The sequence below is a fragment of the Petaurus breviceps genome, unplaced genomic scaffold (genome assembly GCF_028583685.1).
Source record: "Petaurus breviceps papuanus isolate PSGF00001 unplaced genomic scaffold, PetGlider_PUasm1.0 90925, whole genome shotgun sequence".
In the NCBI taxonomy this organism is placed as follows: domain Eukaryota; kingdom Metazoa; phylum Chordata; class Mammalia; order Diprotodontia; family Petauridae; genus Petaurus; species Petaurus breviceps.
The window spans coordinates 32,924,800-32,944,258 of NW_027187380.1; the positions used below are offsets into that span (position 1 = coordinate 32,924,800).

General features: G+C 34.6%; 1 protein-coding gene across 1 annotated transcript in view; it reads right to left on the reverse strand.

Moving 5' to 3' along the window:
- Positions 1-19,459, reverse strand: part of SEC14L1 (SEC14 like lipid binding 1) — a 107,961-nt gene that overhangs the window by 44,586 nt on the left and 43,916 nt on the right. The window contains exons 3-7 of the mRNA XM_069076749.1: positions 10,431-10,580; positions 5,422-5,553; positions 4,542-4,670; positions 2,663-2,891; positions 450-559 (exon numbers count right to left, since the gene is read on the reverse strand). Of these exons, the coding sequence (XP_068932850.1) occupies positions 450-559; positions 2,663-2,891; positions 4,542-4,670; positions 5,422-5,553; positions 10,431-10,580 (750 nt within the window). The remainder of the gene's footprint in view (positions 1-449; positions 560-2,662; positions 2,892-4,541; positions 4,671-5,421; positions 5,554-10,430; positions 10,581-19,459) is intronic.

Below are 19,459 nucleotides of genomic sequence, written 5' to 3' on the forward strand. Positions count from 1 at the left end.
CAAAGATACTACTAAATTTTAACTGCATAATTTTTAAAACATTAAAGATGCTTTATTTTTAATGCTAAAAAACACATGATGAAAATTCTCAAAGAAGCCTAAATTAGAGTTCAAAAACTATTAATTATTTAAAAAGCTATAAAGTGCTAAATAAGGCTATTATTTTCACTTAGTGGTTGGATCTTTTTTTATGTTACGGAAATTTTCTGTAATAGGTTTTAGATAAGAAGCATGACAAATTATATACAGGAAAACATCAAAGCATGCTTTGTCCCAAAGCGTTTCAGTACTACATGAAATAAATACTGATCTAACCACTTTCAGATTTAAGGATTGATAGTTGGCAATATGTGTTCTTTAAAGCTAAGTTCCCCGAATTAAATTATTATACATTTTTTTAGGTTTGCTTTAACACACTGGGAATTTCGACTCTATTACTCATTCCTTACTTTGCCCTTATGGGTTTCCTGGAGCCACTGTCGGAGTCTGATCAGGCAGCTTTCTTGTAGTGGAGTCAAATCACCCAGATACCTTTTGATGTAGTCTGCATCCAATTTGTCTGAAACAAATAATTTATACAACTTTATTAATTTAGATGGAAGACCCCAAATACTTTTGGGCAAGAAAAAAATTTAATTTTGGTCTTCCTATAGAGCAGTAGATTCAAAACTTTTATCAATCCTTTGCTATTCAATACTGCTTATATGACTCCACAAATATTTGTCAAATACCTAATTAGGTACCTGGCAATCACTGGGGAACACTAAGATTAAAAAAATTAATTCTTTGCCCTCCAGGAACTTATATTCTACTTGGGAATAGAGGACAAGGGATAAAGATAATATATATCAAATACATATGCCACAAGGCGGCATATGGTAAAGACCAAAGAGATAAAAAACGTTCCAGAGAAACTTGAGGGAAAGAAAATTTTCAGCTAGATGGTATTCATGTTAGAAAAGGTGATATAATTATGTGACATACTAAGTTGGGCAATCAATTTTAATTCAGCAAGACCTGGGTTCAAATTCTACCTCTGATTTGTACTACTAGCTGTGATATCATAGGCAAGTTACTTAATTTATTTTAAGCCCCAGTTTTCTTATTTGTAAAATAGGGATAATACCTACAGTAACTGCTTCACAGGGTTGTTTTAAGGCTCAAATGAGATAATGTATGTAAAGCACTTTCAAATCTTAAAGAGTTATTTATGTTATTTTACCTAACAAAACAGCAAAGATAACAAAATGTAGAAAAGTCAATGATAGAGGGGTTGTGAAGAGGCAAACACTGTTTTAACAGTCTACTGGTGGAATTGTGAAAAGGTCCAGTCACTTTATAAAACAAACTGGAACTATGCTAAGAAAGTATCTAGAAGTCCATATCCTTTAACCCTGAGATACCCACTGTTAGATACCACAAGGAGTTAGACTCCATGAGGAGTCCAAAAAACTGGAAATAAAGCAGATGCCCATCTGGGAATGGCTAACACCCTATGGTATATGAATGTAATAAAATATTACTCTGTGCCATTAGAAACAATAAATAATAATACAGAGAACTGTGGGAACACTTACAGAAACGAATACAACATGAAATAAACAGAATCATGAGAATATATATAATGGCTACAAGTAAACACAAAGAACAACAAAAAAAGTAAATTTAAATATTGTGTAATCTTAAAGACCAAGGTTGGCCTTAAAGAAGAAATACAGGAATGGATCTCCTTTCTTTATAGGTACAGGGGGAGAAAAGTAGGGGCATGAAGCATTGCACTGTCAGTCGATAGGGTGATTAATTTTGCTCAAAAGTTTTTCCCTCTCTTTGACAGTCTTTGTTAAAAAGGGATAGATTACTGCATCGAGGGATACATTGGGAAATGAAGGTAATGAAGGACTGTAAGATCACAGATATGTATCCAAAAAAAAACTTAGAGATGAGGAAATGGAGGTTAAGTGATTTTCTAAGATCACACAGATAGTAAGGCACAGAACCAGGATTTGAACTCAGGTTCTCTGACTCCAAATCAAGCATCCTTCCCACTATATCATACTATATGCATTCTCTATTCTAGAAAAAAAGCAATAAAACTAATCAGTCACTCAGGATTTTGCTTCACTAGATTTGGGGACATGCACTACTCCAAAGTCCATCATATAATCAAGTAATAGTCAAATTTCCCAAAGAAATTGCAATAGATAAAGTAACTAGGCCTTTTATCACTTTTAATGGGATTATCCTCTAAGTGCCAGTTTTCTACTAGCTTTTTTTTCCTTAATAAATATGTAACATAGAACAACACTTGGATGTACATATTCCTTCCAATTGTGAAAAACCTCATCGATGCAACAATTATCCATATCTTTCCTTAGGTCCTCTATAAGGGCCAGCTTTCCTCTTGACAGTGCATGAATACCAATGGAGCACATCATCGATCTATCAGTTATCTCCCTCACAGATGACTATGCTACCTCCTCTTCAGGTCACAAAGCTCTCTGGTGACATCCTTTACAATTCTGCTTCTTTATAATTCTTTGTTGGTAATGAGATGCACTCCTACTCATTCCCATAATACCCTTCTCCATTGCCCTTTGGGTGACTTCCAACTCTTCAATTCTTGAAATAAAATAAGAACTATATTAGGAATAAAACATCTTACCATCAGGTGTCCCAACCACAAGTTCAGATGAACTGTTAGAGTTAAGAATTTCATTACTCAATCCTTCCTTTGGTGGTGTAGCTGGTATGCTAATAGCAGCTGACACTGGTTGTTTACTGCAAGATGAAGTTTTCTTTGAGCAGCATGAGACTGGAGGAGTCCAGCGGGGCACAAATGTGATGCCCTCTTCCTCTAACTGATGCAGGTAATATTCAATGATTTCTTTTCCCTTTAAAACAAAATCTTAGTTTATGACAAGGGAATTTATAATATTGTAAATTATCCATTTCTCAAAGGTTTTTTAAAACATGTTATTAAAAATGAATACCACAAATCAAAATGGAGGAATAGTATCTTAAACCATCTATTATCTTTGTTTTTAACTCCTTCTTTCTGGAAAAGACCTGTGTCTTCCAAGTAACAATGATAACTTATATTTGCATGGCACTTTAAGTTTATTATGTGTTTTATATATATATTATTATTTCATTTAATATTCAGGCAGGCCTGTGAGGTAGGTATGCTACTAGGCAGGAAAATCCTATCCACTCAGGTTAGATTTAGTATCTAGAGATAGTATGATATAGTAAAAAAAAAAATCACAGAAATGTAGGTTGAGGGGTGAAAGGAACCTTGAACATTATCTAGTCCAAAGTCCAAATTTTATATATTAAGAAAATGGGGTGGGGCGGCCAGGTAGCACAGCGAGTAAGAACACCGGCCCCAGTATTGGGATGACCTGGGATCAAATCTGGGCTCAGACACTTAGCACCCACCCAGAAACACCTGGCCGTGTAAACTTGAGCAAGTTACTTAACCCCAATTGCTTAGGGGCGGCCAGGTGGCTCAGTGAGTAAGAGCACCGGCCCCAGTGTCAGGATGACCTGGGGATCAAATCCTGGCTCAGATACTTAGCACCACACCCAGTGTGTAACCTTGAGCAAGTTACTTAACCCTGATTGCTTTAAAAAAAAAAAAAAAGAAAAAGAAAATGGGGCACAAAGAGCTTAAGTGGTTTGCCTATGGTGGCTCAGCTAGTAAATGTTAAGAGGCATAATTCAAACCTAAGACTTTCTTGAACTCAAGTCTAACACATTGGGATTCATAGTGTAATGGAAAGAACACAGATTTAAAGTCAGAGTACCTAGGTTTGATTCTCAGCTCAGCACATGTATAATTTTGGACAAGTCACTTAACTTCTCTGGGCCTCAGTTTCAGAAGAGAAGACCTCCAAAGTCCCTTCCAAGTCTATTATCTAGGATCCTAGACGCTTTCCACTATATTATATTGCCTCTAAGAAGTAAGTCTAGCCCAAGTGGGCAGGATTTTCCTACCCAACCAATTACAAACATTGCTTGTTGCCTTGACTTGGTGTACCAAATCAAGCCACAATGAAAGAAACAAAACATAAATAAGCCTATTTAGCATTCAATAATTTCCCATTGACAGACACACCATAAAAACAAAAGTCCTTATCTTTTATGTTGTTATATATAAAATTTTAGCAGACAGGGCCTTCTAGAGAAGATAAGGTTATACTTCAGTGATCTGACGTAGTTCTTATAAAACCATTTAATAATTCTCCAACACACTAGATCTTAAAAATGAATCTAGTCAGTCTCCAAGCAGGCTATGAATGTCATGCTCCTTTCCCAGCACTATTAGAGGATTTTAATGGGACAGAAAATAAAATGGGCTGTCTATTTCCATTAACTACTTATACTTGCCACTCACTTTCACATGATCTTAAGTCTTCTGAGTTCCATTAAGTAGCTTATCAGGAAATTCCTAATCTAGCCCACCCTCAGGAGAAAATGCCAACTGAGACCACCTCAGAGAGATAGCCTTTTTTCCCTGTAAATCCCATGCCAAGCCTTACTTTTTTAATGTTGCTGGTATACTGTTTCATTGCAATCTTTTCCACAGTGCTTTCAAAACCAAAGAAAGATTTAATATCCAGACTTGCAGATTGTTCAAAACAGGTCCAGTCTTCATTGTCAGGGTGAACCTGAAAGCAAGGGAGAAAGCATTCAAATTAACTATTTTGGCAAGTGACATCATATAGGCTATTCAAATTATATGTAACCCAAAGTAATGAAAGCATGAAGTATAAATAACTAGAATACCTATTATTCCTCTTAAAATTATATAGAAAAATTATAAAACCTGGTTCAAAATCATAAAAGGCCCAAATAATTTTTTAATTTCTAAATTAAAAAAATATTCTGAGTATTATTTTGCATTTAAGTTAGAAATTAAAACTGAATTCAATTCAAGAAACATATTAAGGGCATACTAACTATAAAGAAAAGTTCTTGGTACTGTCTTCTTCAGTTATAACTCATATGTTAAAAAATTATCCATAGCTCCCCTACAGGTATTTTTGGAAAGCAAAAATGGAGTCAGAATCAAAGTGATACTTTATAGGAGAGTATTACTAGGGAAATACACTTCTCACAACAGTAATCCATTAAGAACTATATTATTGCTAAACTAGGTTCAACCCCCTACTAAATGGAACTCATGAATGACAATAATTAAGTTCTTGATAGGAGAGTTGCTCAAGAGAATGAGAAATAGGATTGTTTAAAAGCAAAGATAAGCTATCACATCCTTAGTAATTCAGTGGAATATTCTCATTTGTTTCTGGTGATAAATAAAACACACTAGGAGAGGCCAATCTGTCAACACAGTATTGCTGGGGCCACATAATACTAAATGCCTAACAGGACTCTTCTCTGTCATTCCAGATTACTCACTGTGTAACAGCAGTACTCGTTAATGATGACTCTGTTGGAAAATGTTTCATTATGAGCCTCTATATGCAAAGTCCGTTCCCGGCGGTTTAATGAATTTTTCTGAACAAAGTAAACATAATCAACTCCTGCAATCTAAAAAGATATAAAATTTGTATCAGTGGCAGTTAAAATGTACTAGCTATCTCAGTGGGTATGGAGTGAGGCATTTATTTCTTATTTTTCTTCTTAAAATAGATTTTTACTGATTGCATTTGTTTTTACATCACTTAGATTTTAATCTGTATTCTTCCCACTCCCTCATCTGAAAGAGTCACACATTATAACAAAGGGATTTTTTTTAAAAGGCAAAGGAAGAAAATTTAGCAAAACCTACCAATGCATCTCCTGCCCCCCAAAATGATATTATATACATTGCAGTGTACCCATAAAACACCGCTTTACAAAGAAGGAGGATCAACTATCTCATCATATCTTTTGTTTGAGGGCAGGCTTGTTCTTTATAGTTTTTCAAAATTCATTTTTTATTGTTTTATATAGTTATAGTTGTTTTATTTTATACAGTAACTGTGTATATCATTTTCCTAGCTGTGTCATTTTGTATCAGTTCACGTAAGTCTTTCCATACTTCTCTATATTTATAACGTTAATAATTTTTTTTGCATTATATATTCTATTACATTTAAATGCCACAATTTGTTTAGCCAATAACTATTTTGTTCCCAGTTCTTTGTAACTGAAAAAATATGCTTCTGTAAATATTTTAGTGCATATGGACCCTTCCATTTTGTCAGTAACTTCTTTGGGGTATAGACCTAGCAATGGAATCTTTGGGTCAAAGCTGATGGACATTTTAGCCACTTTATTTACATAATTCCAATCTGCTTTCCAAAGTGGTTGTACATATTCGCAACTCCACCAACAATGCAGTAGTGTACCCATCTTCCCACAACCCAACACTGACTATTCCAATCTTCTGTGATATTTGTAAAATTGCTGGGTATAAAGTAAAACTTGGGGATTGTTTTGATTTGTATTTCATTTATTAGTAGCAATTTGGAGCATTCTTTAATATGGTTGTTAACAGAATGTAATTCTTTATTTGTTGCTTCTTTATCTTAGATACCAAATTCTTTTTTTGGGGGGAGGGGCAATTGGGGTTAAGTGACTTGCCCAAGGTCACATGGCTAGTAAGTTGTTAAGTGCTGAGGCTGAATTTGAACTCAGGTCCCTTCTCACTCCAGAGCCGGTGCTTTATTCACTGCACCACCTAGCCTTTCCTAAATACCAAATTCTTGTCAGAGATTTGATCCAAAGATCCCAGACAATTGCTTCCCTTCTGATTTTCAATACATTAATTTTGTTTGTGCAGAAGCTCTTCAATTTCATATAATCAAAACTATCAATTTTATTTTTTATTAATTGTCCATTGTTTAAGAATGCAGTCCCCACCCTTACCTCTGAATGGTATATGATCTGCTTCTCTTCCAATTTTTTAACAACATACTCAATTAATTTTAAGATAATATAACTATTTTTAATTTATTGTGGAATTTTTTCATTATTTCCCTGGATATTCTAGAACTTTTGCTCTTCCAAATGAATTTCATTACTATTTTATCTAGCTCTGTAAAGTATCTCTTTGGTAGTGTGACTGATAAGAGTATTAAAATCATAGGTTAACTATTATAACTTATATGATGGCACAACTCAGACATGAGCACTGAATATTCATCTAGCTATTTAAGTTGTTCTTTAAGAAGCATTTTGTAATTGAAACCATACAATGATTAAGTGCCTCTTATTCCCAAATATCTTACAGAATTCATTTTGCCTCTTGAACTTATTATATAGAAATGCTATTGAGGTGTATTGGCTTATTTTGCAGACTGTAACTTAATTGAAGCTATTTTCTCATTTTGTTAATTTAATGATTCCCCAGAACATTTTAAGTAAACTATTACATCATAAGCAAATAGGGATATTCTGTCACCTCTTTGCCTATTTAAACCTTAAATTTTTCATCTTATCACTATTTCTAGCATCATTAGAACTATTTAAAATAGCAGTGAATAGAAGAGATATCCTTCCTTTTACTCTCAATAAGGGCAGGTTTCAAGCATATCCCCATCGTATATATTTTTGCTTTTTGGTGGATATTGCTCATATTTATTTTTTTTTGCAAGAGTCCTCTATGTCTATATTTTGTAAGGTTTTTAGAATCAATGAGTGTTGCACTTTGTCAGACTTTTCTAAATCTGAATTATGATAATTCTGGTTTTAGATGTTTTGTTTTTAATATGAGTAATTACGCTGATTACTGAACCATCTTTACATCACTAGTACAATCCAACCTAGTCATAATTAATGATTTCTTGGAGAAATTATTAATGTCAGGATTTTATTTTTAAAAAATTTTAAATCACTATTCATTAATGATATTAGTCTATTATGTTCCTTTTTTGCTTTATTTCTCCCTGATTTATGTATTATGCTTATATTTGTCTTGTACAGTGGGTTTGGTGGAGTGCTTTCTTGTTCAATTTTTAGAATGGTTTGCGTAGCATAGTGATTAATTATTCTTTAAAAGCTTTATTCTTGGGCCAGCTAGGTGGTACAGTGTATAGAGTACCAGTCCTGGAGTCAGGAGGACCTGAGTTCAAATACAAGCTCAAACATTTAACACTGACTACCGTGTTTCCCCGATAATAAGACCTATCCCGAAAATAAGCCCTCCCCTTACTGTGTAAGATTCCTCTAAAATAAGCCCTCCCCCGAAAATAAGCCCTATTGAGATTGCTGCTGTAGTGAAGGTGATCCCCTGAGCTACACGCTACATTACTACCCTCTGTATGCACCGTCTCCCCCCCATGAAACGCACGCCACGCTCCGAGCTGCATCCAATCAGAGCTGCAGCAGTGAGCGCGTCATCCTGTTCTTCCCCAGTGATTTGCTTATTGAATAAAGGTACATTTTTTTGTTCACATTTACCTGTTTATTAAAATTGCTGTCAATGTTCATTAAAATAAGCCCTCCCCTGAAAATAAGCCCTCTGGTGTTTTTCTGTCCAAAAAAATTAATAAGACAGTGTCTTGTTATCGGGGAAACACGGTAGCTGTGTGACCTTGGGCACCTCACTTAACCCCAATTGCCTTGCCTTGCCTCCTTAAAAAAGAAAATAGTTTGATTCTCCTGTAAATCCACCAAGAACTGGGAATTTTTTTCCCCTGCACCAAATGGTAATTCTATTTCCTTTTTAGAGCTAAGATTACGCTGGATCTCTATTTAGTCTCTTGTTAGTATAGATATATAATCCTTTATTTCCTTTGTATTTTCAGTTTTGTTCACATATAACTACTTATAATAGGTTTAGATAATTCTTTTATTTTTTCTAGTTTTTACTGTGATTTCATCTTGTTTGTTTTTTCTTTTGTTGATATGACTTTCTATTCTCCTTTTAATTACACTTAGTTTTTTCAAAGAACTGACTTTTAGTTTTGTTCCTTGGGTACATAGTCTTTATGGTTTCTAATTCATAATTTTCTCCTAATTTTTAAGATTTCTTCTTTTGTACTTATCCTAGGTTTATTTATTGAGAATCCATTTTTAAAAATGTGTATTTAGTTCATTTAGCTTATCTTTTTATACTTTGTTAATATAGGCTTTTAGAGATGATTTTTTCTTCTGAGAAACTTTGGCATACTGTCTCATCATTATTCTTTCACATGATTATTATTTATAATATTCTTTTTTTAATCTGTTTCATTTAGCATTTATTTCATTAAGTTTCAATTTAGGCTTATGTCTTTTTTTTCCAGTTATACAAAATGTTCTTTCTTTTCTTTTTTACCAATTTATTTATTTTTAATTTTTAACATTCACTTCCATAAGTTTTAAATTTTCTCCCCCTCTCACCCCAAGATGGCATGCAATCTGATATGGGCTCTATACATACATTCTTATTAAACACATTTTCACATTAGTCATATTGCACAGAAGAATTATAATGAATGGGAGAAACCATAAAAAAGAAAAAAAAAACAAAACAAAAAAGAAAATAGTCTGCTTTGCTCTGTACTCAAACTCCACAGTTCTTTCTCTGGATGTGGATGGCATTTTCCATCATGAGTTCTTTGGAATTGTTTTAGGTTCTTGCATTGCTGAGAAAAGTTAAGTTTATCAAGATCAGTTATCATGGCTGTTTCTGTGAACAATGTTCTCCTGGTTCTGCTCACTTCACTCAGCAACAATTTATATAAGTCTTTCCAGGATTTTCTGAAGTTTGCCTGTTCATCATTTCTTAAAACACAATAGTATTCCATTACATTCATATACCACAATTTGTTCAGTCATTCTCCAATTGATGGATTTCTAGTTCTTGGCCACCACAAAAAGAGCTATAAATATTTTTGTACACATGCCTTTTCACATTTTTATGATATCTTTGGGATATAGCCCTAGAAGTGACATTGCTGGGTCAAAGGGTATGCACATTTTTATAGCCCAAGCATTGTTTCAAATTGCTCTCCAGAATAGCTGGATTAGCTCAGTTCCACCAACAATGAATTAGTATTCCAACTTTCCCACATCTTCTCCAACATTTATCATTTTTCTGTTTTTTCATGTTAGCCAATCTGACAGAGATGATGTGGTAATCTCAGAGTTGATTTGCATCTCTCTAATCAATAGTGATTTAGAGCATTTTTTCATATGACTATAGATAGCTTTAATTTCTTCTCCTGGAAAATGCCTGTTCATATCCTTTGACCATTTATAAACTGGGGAATTCTTATAAATTTTACTCAGTTCTCTAAATAGTTTAGAAATGAGTAGGCCTATGTCTTTTGTCTGTGCTCCCTAAATCTATTACTATTTTATTGTGTTTTGATCTGTAAAGAATGGGTATTTCTGCCTTTTTACATTTATTTTCAACTTCTCAGCGCTAAATACATGTTCAATTTTGGTAAAAGTTACACATGGTGCTGATAAATACGTATATTCTTTAGTAATACCTTTTTCAATAGTCTGGGTGCATCTATATCCAGTTTACAGCGTCGTTCAATAACATGAATAGCCTCATCATCACTCTTATATTCATTCACAGTGTCACTGTGTACAAACATTGGAATCAGAGGACACGTAGGAAATCTCCTTTCATAGGCCTACAAATGGAGAAAGGATAAAAGAAACTAATAAAAAAAGCAGTCTGGCAGAATGGAACTTCAATAAATGTCGAAATTAACTCCAGAAATCTGGCAATGGCATCACACATGTATATGTTCATTTCAGACTTTATAATTAAAACTTTTATTAAAGAAAAACACTACATATATGTATATTGTATGTATACACACACATGTACACACATGCATATAATTATTCATGGATTCCTTTGGCAGCCTAGTGAAGCCAATGATCCCCTCTCAGCATAATATTTTTGAATGCATAAAATAAATATTATCATAAAGGAAACCAAATATATTAAAATACTTATCAAAATAGTTCTAAAAACAAATCCATGGACCACAAGTTAAGAATTTCTATCCTGGAACCTTTTTAACTATTAAAAAAAACCCCCACAAGGTTTTATGGATACCTTTTGTCCTTACACCTACCTCTTTCTGGATTGAATATATCTTCTGAGGGGGAAAAAAAAAGGTTAAGCAGAAATATCAGGCACAGTAGCAGTGTTTGATAGCAGGTTTCATTATCTCTTGTTCAGGAATTTCACTGCTTTTTCTGTTATTCAAAATGAAACTTCTTTTTTACAGCTCTATTCATTTAGATTGTTGGAGTCATTGTGTATATTATTTTCTTGCTTCTGTTGCTTTATTCTGTATCAGTTTATAGATCTTAATGTTCCTTTTAAGTCTGCATATTGCTCATTTCTTATTGCATTATTCATATGTCATAGTTTTTTTTAAAGTCATTTCTCAATCAATGGATACTTACTTTGTTTCCTTCCTACCATAAAGAGCATTGCTCTGAATATTTTTGTATATATTGTACCATTGTTCCTGACTTTGATTTCCTTGAAGATATAAATCCAGTAATCAGGAGGATTCTGGGTCAAAGGATAAAGGGTTTAATCATTTTTCTTGCATTGTTTTTCAGTTGTTCAGTCATGTCCAACTCTTTGTGACCCCATGGACCAATGCTTTCTTGGCATTTTGGCATTTGGTTTTCTTGGCAAAGCTACTGGAGTGGTTTGCCATCTCCTTTTTCAATTCATTTAACAGATGAAAAAACTGAGGCAAACAGGATTAAGTGACTTGCCCCAGGTCACACAGTTAGTAAGTGTCTGCGGCCAGATTTGTACTCAGGTCTCCCTGACTTAAAGGCACAATACTCCATCCACTAAGCTGCTTCCAAGGCAAATAGAAGTTAAGTGACTTGTCATACAGCCTGAAGCCACATTTAAACTCAGGTCCAGGTCCAGCCCTCTATCCATTGAGCCACCTAGTCACATAGTTATAAACAAATCCAGAATGCTTGGACCACTTCACAATTTCACCATCAATGCATCGGTGTGCTTGTCTTCCCACAGCTCCTCTAGCACTGACTATTCCCTTTATTTTACCTTTTTCTTACTATTAGTTACTTGGAATATGTTTTTATGCAATGACTTAATAGTTTTCAAATTTTGGGGGAATGACTCTTGGTGATACACACATGTTTGATTCCATGAATATTTCAGATGACTTCAATTTTATGACAGTGATATTTCATGCAACTATTACTCCATATTCTATATTTTCTCTTCTAAATTATTTACATTTATTTCATTCACATAAAAGCACTTAATTTTATGTAGTCAAAATTATCTTTTTGTCTTTTTATATCTCCCTATCTTTTAAATTAAGAATTCTCCCATGAGAGGAATGGCTAAACAAAGTGTAGTATAGAAATTTAATGGAATATTACCGTAAGAAATGAAGTATATAATGAATATAGCACAGAAAGATCCACATGAACTGATATTGATTGAAGTAAGCAGAGACAAAAAACCAATATACACAAGAACACCAACAATGTTAAGTGTAACCTCAAAAAAAAAGTGAATGTAACAAAATTATAAAGAATTATAAAAAATATTAAGAGATGAGAGGATAATCCAAACTCTTCCCTTTGCAGAGGTGGGAGGTCCACAGATATTACATATTGCACATGTTTATGTTTTCAGACTTTCTTAATGTACTGATCAGTTGTGATGATTTTTTTTCCTCCTTTTTTTGTCTTTAAAATATACTAACTGGGGAAGCTAGGTGGCGCAGTGAATACAGCACTGGCCCTAGAGTCAGGAGGACCTGAGTTCAAATCCAACCTCAGATACTTGATACTTAACTGTGTCACCTGGGGCAAGTCACAACCCCAATTGCCTTTCCTTCCCTCCTCCAAAAAATAAAATAAAATATACTAATTGTTATAGGGGATAACTCTCTGGGAAGAGATAGGGAAGGATACTGGAGATAACTGGGGTTATCTATGATGCAAAAAAAGAACAGAAGATATCAATAAAAAGTTTATCTTTATTTATTTATTTTGCCTTTTGGAGGGCAATTGGGGTTAAGTAACTTGCCCAAGGTTATACGGCTAGTTTTTTTGTGTGGATGTTAAGTGTCTGAGGCCAGAACCGAACTCAGGTCTTCCGACTCAGGGGCCAGCACTCTTACTCACCGTGCCAAGTAGCCGCCCCTAAAAAGTTTATTTAAAAAAAAATAATTTTCCCATGAGACAGACATCAACAGCTCCTATTTCCTGCCTCCTGACCTGACTTCCAGACTTCCTGGATCATACTGCACTTCCATGCTGTAAGGCAGACCATCTGAAGCCTTGAAGAAGGATACAATAATAACATTTAAAATGAAACGGGGCATTGGGGGATGAAACTAAACCACCTAAAATCACCCACCTCCCTCAATGAACCTCTCCCCATCCATTAATACTTTACTTAGACTTATTCCTCAATGTACTGTTTTTTTTTTTTCCAAAAGCAATTGGGGTAAGTAACTTGCTCAAGGTTACATGGCCAGTTATTTCTGGGTGGGTGCTAAGTGTCTGAGCCCAGATTCGATGCCAAGTCATCCCGACTCTGGGGCCGGTGCTCTTACTCGCTGTGCCACCTGGCCGCCCCCCCTCAATGTACTGTTATACACGCTTGCTTCTCTTTTATTCTCCCCATTCCGATAATACTGAATCTCCTGCTGCTGCTGCTACTGAACAAACCTGCTCCCTCATTTCTATGCAGCTCAATCTTGTCCTCCTCACCTCCCACTCCAGATCTCTACATGCAGAACTTGAAGTGTATTCCGTGTAAGAGTATGTATTACATAAGATCCCTTTCAGACATAAAATCAATTTTGGAAAATTTGTTGTAATCTTCCAATTCTATTTTGTATTATTCTCACTCCATTTAACATATCAGATGTCTCAATAGCAGAACTAAAACTTTTGGGTCTTAGTTCTAAAATAATTTAGATTTGTCACTAAAAGTAAACCCATGTTTTGGTTAATTATGTGGATAATTATATGTATTTCTACCTATGACTCTACTCCCACTCTTCTTTCAAAAGAGATAGGGTTTTATTAGCCTGTAATTTGGGAACTTGATATTAGTTCTTTAACCAGACTTTAAAGCATATGTAATTTTGACATATTAAAAGCCAAGATTCTGCTGTGAAGAAAACCACATTTTAGTAAAGTTGTCAGCTTAAAATTTAATGGTTATAATGCTTCATTCTGCTAGGCAGATCCATTTAGAAGCAGTGCAACTTAAGGAAGCACAGCTTAAAACTGAACAGTGTGTGATCAGATCCAAAATTAGTTAACTATAAATACAAGGGGCTCCTTTTATTGATAGTACTGATAGTCATTACTGATAGCAGTGAACAACACTGTCTCAGACCTTAATAAAATTGAGTTCCTAATGCTTTTAAATAGCTACAAATATTCCAAAAAACAGTTTTAAAATGAAAATAAAGTTTAAAACATGTGCAGAATATTGGAGAAGAACTGCGATTGCTTCCAGCCTATTGTCTTTTTCCATAAGGTCTTGCTTAATGATTTATTATCAAATAAAAAGTATGTGCCTAGTGTTAAGCACTGTGCCAGGGGCTAGGGAGTAATCGGGAGGAAGGAATACAAAGTAGTATAGGATAATCTTAAAGAGCTTAGAGTCTACTTGGGAAGAAAACACAAAAATTTTTGAAAGCTGTATAGCAATGAAAGAGTTACAAAGTTCAAGATAACAGATAAATTCTTTCAAAAGCTAGAATATGATTACAATTTTGAAAATATGGTAGAGTACAAAGATTTTGAGTGTGAGGACCTAGTTTCAAATCCTTGTTCTGCCAAAGCCCACCTGTGTGACAAACTATGACTCAGTTTTCTTACCTAGAAAACAAAGGGGACTGAATTTCCCTTTCAGTTCTAAATCTATTATCCTCTGAAACAAAAAGATCACAAGAAATCATATATACTTATCATATGAAATTTGAAATTTAGAGAAGGTGTTTGGTGGGGAATTCCAGGTAGATAAAGAGAATAGGATTCAATTAAATGCAAACAAAAATTCATTTAAAAGCCCACTAAAGAGAAGACACTGTGTTAGGTGGTGGACATACAAAGACAAAACTGAAAGAATTCTTGCCCTCGACAAACTTGAATTCTACTGGAGGGATACAATGTATACTCAGATAAGTGCACAAGAATTTGAGGATGGGGCATAGCAACTGGGAGGTTTAATAAGATCTCAGCTTCAGGGATTTTCTCTGGCAGTGCTCCAAACCTGGAATGCTCTCCTTCATCTCCAAATACTAGCTTCATTGTTGTTGTTTTTTAAGCCCCAATTATAACCTCATCTTCTACATGAAACCTGCCTTTTTCAATCCTTCTTAATTCTAGTGCCTTTCCTATTTAACTACTTCCCATTTATCTTGTATATATAGCTTGTCTGTTTGCTTGTCTCTCCCATTAGATTGTGAGCTCTTTGAGGGTAAGGACCATCTTTTGCTTCTTTTTGCATTTCCAGCACTTAGCACAGTCCCTGACACTTAATAATATTAGGTTCTTAATGAATGTTTGATTAACGTCAAGATGAGATGCCATCTGAGCTGAACCATGAAGGAAGTCAAGGGTTCTAAGGGTATGAAAAGGGGGTATATTCCAGAAACTGGAAAACTGTACGAAGATTCAAAGGCTGGCCAGTTCAGAAGAGCTAACTAGTCTTGTTTAGCTGAAATACAGAGTGCAAAAAGAGGAATAATAAGGTCATTAAAGTTTGCTGAAGCCAGAGTTGAGAAGAACTAAAAATGCCAGGTTGGGGCAGGGTAAGGGGGTGGGAGGGTTGCATTTGATCCTAAAAGCATTATTTCCTATTAATCATGGAAGGTTTTGATCAAGGGCAGAAATGGTAAAGTTAGTACTTGAAGATTATATTGGCAGCCAGGCAAGTTTTACTTGACTGTATAATCCTTTATTTCAAGTATTTAGTAAAAGATTATTTACTGAGTTTCTTCTTACCACCCTGCTTATCCTTTTACAATTTAGCACATGACAGTTCATATTACACACTCACCAGCTTCTCCTGAGGATTTAAAAGGTGGGGTTGGGGGGCAATAGCTCAGGAAGTCAAGTTTTTTTTTAGGGGAGAAAATGATCCTTTTTTTCTTCTTTTTCAAATAGGGAAAAAGATATGTTGAGACTGTTTGCAGTTCTCCCCTTAAGAAAAGAGTTTGAGTTATATTAGAATCTGGATTTGATAATGATTATAACTCCAATACAACTGTCTTCATTTGTCTTAGTTAACCTGGAGAGGAGTCTTTTTCATGGCATTCAATGTAAATAGTAACTATGCAGTCAAATAACTATGTACAATCATTTATTTAGTATAATAAATTTTATCTTATTTTATAAATTATATATATGTAAAATATATTATTACATTATAAATTTTAGTATTAGACATGAACCTTGGAGGCTAGATGTAAAAATACCCATATCCCCTGGAGGTTATATATAAAAAATACATTCAAATCCCCTCTCTACTTTTATGTGCAGGTATCCAAAGTTGTTTATTTGAAATATCTGACAGAGGCAGGGTATTATGGGGGGAAGGGCAGGGAAGAAAGCGGGATGGGAAAAGACTAAATTATCCTGGTTCAGATTATTCAGTAGCTAAGTGGCACTTATGATGTCAGATACTAGATATAACCATGGGCAAGCCACTGTTTCCTAATCTGTAAAGTAATAATGGCACCTACCTCCCAGGATTATTGTGAGAATAAAATGAAATAATACTTATAAAGTGCTTTACAAATTTTAAAGCACTATAATACTAGCTAGTATTATTATTCTCATTCATAAAACAATAGTACATTCAGTCAACTAGAAACAACTGAGAAACAACTTATGTATTTCAAATTACATACTATTTTGAATAAGTCAGATTGATGAAGCTTTACTATTACGGCAGCCAACGGATTTGGGGCAGCTCATGAAAAATGTAGGGGAAAATATCCTTTATATGTAGAGGAAATCCTTTGGCATGTCACAAGCAGCCCAAGGATTGTATGCACCTGTAGGCTGTAAGTTGTTCAGGCCTGATTTGTACCATAAGACCTGGACTCATAGGAAAAAATATCTAAGCAACTTATTTTAAGTTTAAGAAACAATGCAAAACAGTCAGAATGCAAATGTGGTATGCTTTCAAAAGCATTTTCTGATAGTCAAAGTATGACAATGCAAAACAAACATTTTAGTACTAAAGGCCCTTCCAGAATAACTGTTTCCAAACTAATGCAAAACAGGCCATGAATAGTCTAACATTATGACAAGTGTTTTAATTCCTTTTCCAATTTAGTCACAAAAAGGAATTATCAAATATATGAACTAAATGCTATATTTAAACCAGTTAACTTACTCAGTCACCCATCTTCTGTTTAACTAATGCGCAAAACAGCTGTTTGATGTCTCTTTTCATTTGTAAGGACCAATAAGAGATACTCATCATAAACTAGATGTGGACGTTAAGATTTTCATATGCCAAAGGTCATTTTCCCCAAGGATTAAGAAAATCACACACAATTATGCTCTTTGTATCTCTCCCAAATCCAAGATTAAATTACTAAGAAAACTTCAAACTACAAACTTAAATACTCTTTACAATTTGTCCTAGATCTGCTAAAAAGATAATTAACCAAACAAAACAGAGTTCAATGTACTTAAAGAAAGCTTTTGTAACTATCAATTGAAAAATATCTAACAGCATTATTTTGAAAGACAAAGCAAACTAATTGAACAAAATGTGTTTTAAAACTTCTCTAAAGTGTAGCTAAAAGATATTCTGGAAGGCAAATAGATGATACATGTGCAGTTCACATCTTATGCACTGAAATGATAATAGTAATCTTAGTATTGTTGTACCCAAAACACGGGCAAGACCCAAGGAACAATTTAGAAGTGAACGCTTTATTGGCACCATGGCTGACTGGGCCCCTCCCCAAGTCATTCAGCACCAGAACCCAGGCACAGCCTTAGCTTTTAAAGGCAACCCACACGGCCAATGGTTAGGTATTATGTAAGCAGGAACTTGCAGAGACTAAAATCAGTGATTGGTCAGTACACATTTTGAAACTCCTGCCTGTGCCAAGTCTCCTTAGGAGGAGCTAAACCCAGCAGCCTGCCCACTTCTGTGAAAGAGAGCTGGTTGGGGGAGGGAAAAGAATGGGGCCAGGTACAACAGTATTTCATGTATTCCATTATAAGGAAAATTTTATCCATTTTTTTTAACCACAACAAAGTCAAGACTAACCAGACAACATCACCTAGTTTATGAACTACAGTTTTTACTGTAACCACTATCACCAGATCATCTAAGTGCTTTGATAAAAATTATAATGTATAATGTCAAATTAACAACACTAGGAGAAGACCAAGATGTAGTGATGAGATCCCTCATCTCTGAATCAGAAATATAAGCTCAAGTTCCATTTTTGACACAAACTGGATAAATAATTCTGGGCAAGTAACTAAATTTCTCAGTATTCCAGGCAATTCTCTTAAGATTAAGTTGCAAAGCAGTTACAACCTGCATTGGTAGAGAGAATTTCCTTACCAGGAGCTTCCTATGCCAACGAAATCTTAAGAATGGACCAAAAAATTTTTTTCCAAACTAAATGAAAAAACACTACACAAGAGAAAGGGAGCAAGCAGTGGTAAGAAAACAAGTATCGAACTCTAACCCTAGTGTCTTCAAGGGTTAGAGAGACAAGAGGACCTGGAGATTGTTTTGTTTTGTTTTGATGGGTGTAAAAAAGGAAAGCAAAGGAAAAGGGAACCTGTTAGAGAAGAAAAAAGGGTAGAATTTACTGCTTCAAATAAATGAGGTGTATGAGAAGACTATAAAACATGGAAGCAGAGGTGGGGAATGGGCACATCTCAAAGATTACTGGGGAACTCATTTTTATTTGAACAGTTAAAAGGAAGACAACTGTTCATTCCTGAACACATATTCCCCCCATCCTTCAAGTGCGGTGTAGAAATATATTAAACTCATTAAACTTAAGGAAATGGATGGGAACTGGGTAAAGGTGGGGTTTAAGAGTAGAAAACAGACTTGGGAGAGAAATCAGGAATAAGATAACAATTCCAATAGATTATGAAGAGGGAGATAAAAGGAAAGAAAGAAAAAGAGCCTGTAATCTGGCTCTGACTGAGGCTAAGAGAAGGACAATGGAACAGAAATAGAGATAGCTTCAATATTACAAGTGGATTACACTCCTCTTTCAATAACTAGTTCTTCTTTGAAAAGAGAAGGACAAAACTTAAGGGGATAGAATACAAAGAAATACCCAATTAACAATCACAGCCATGAGTGTAAATCGAATACTCACTCATAAAACTGATGAAGATATTGGAAGTGGTAAAGTAGCAGAATTCAACAATATCATGTTTACAAGAAAAGCACTTGAACCACAAAAATTCAGAGTAAAGATAAGGGGCAGGTAATCTACAGTACTTCAGGTAAATTAAGAAATGCAGG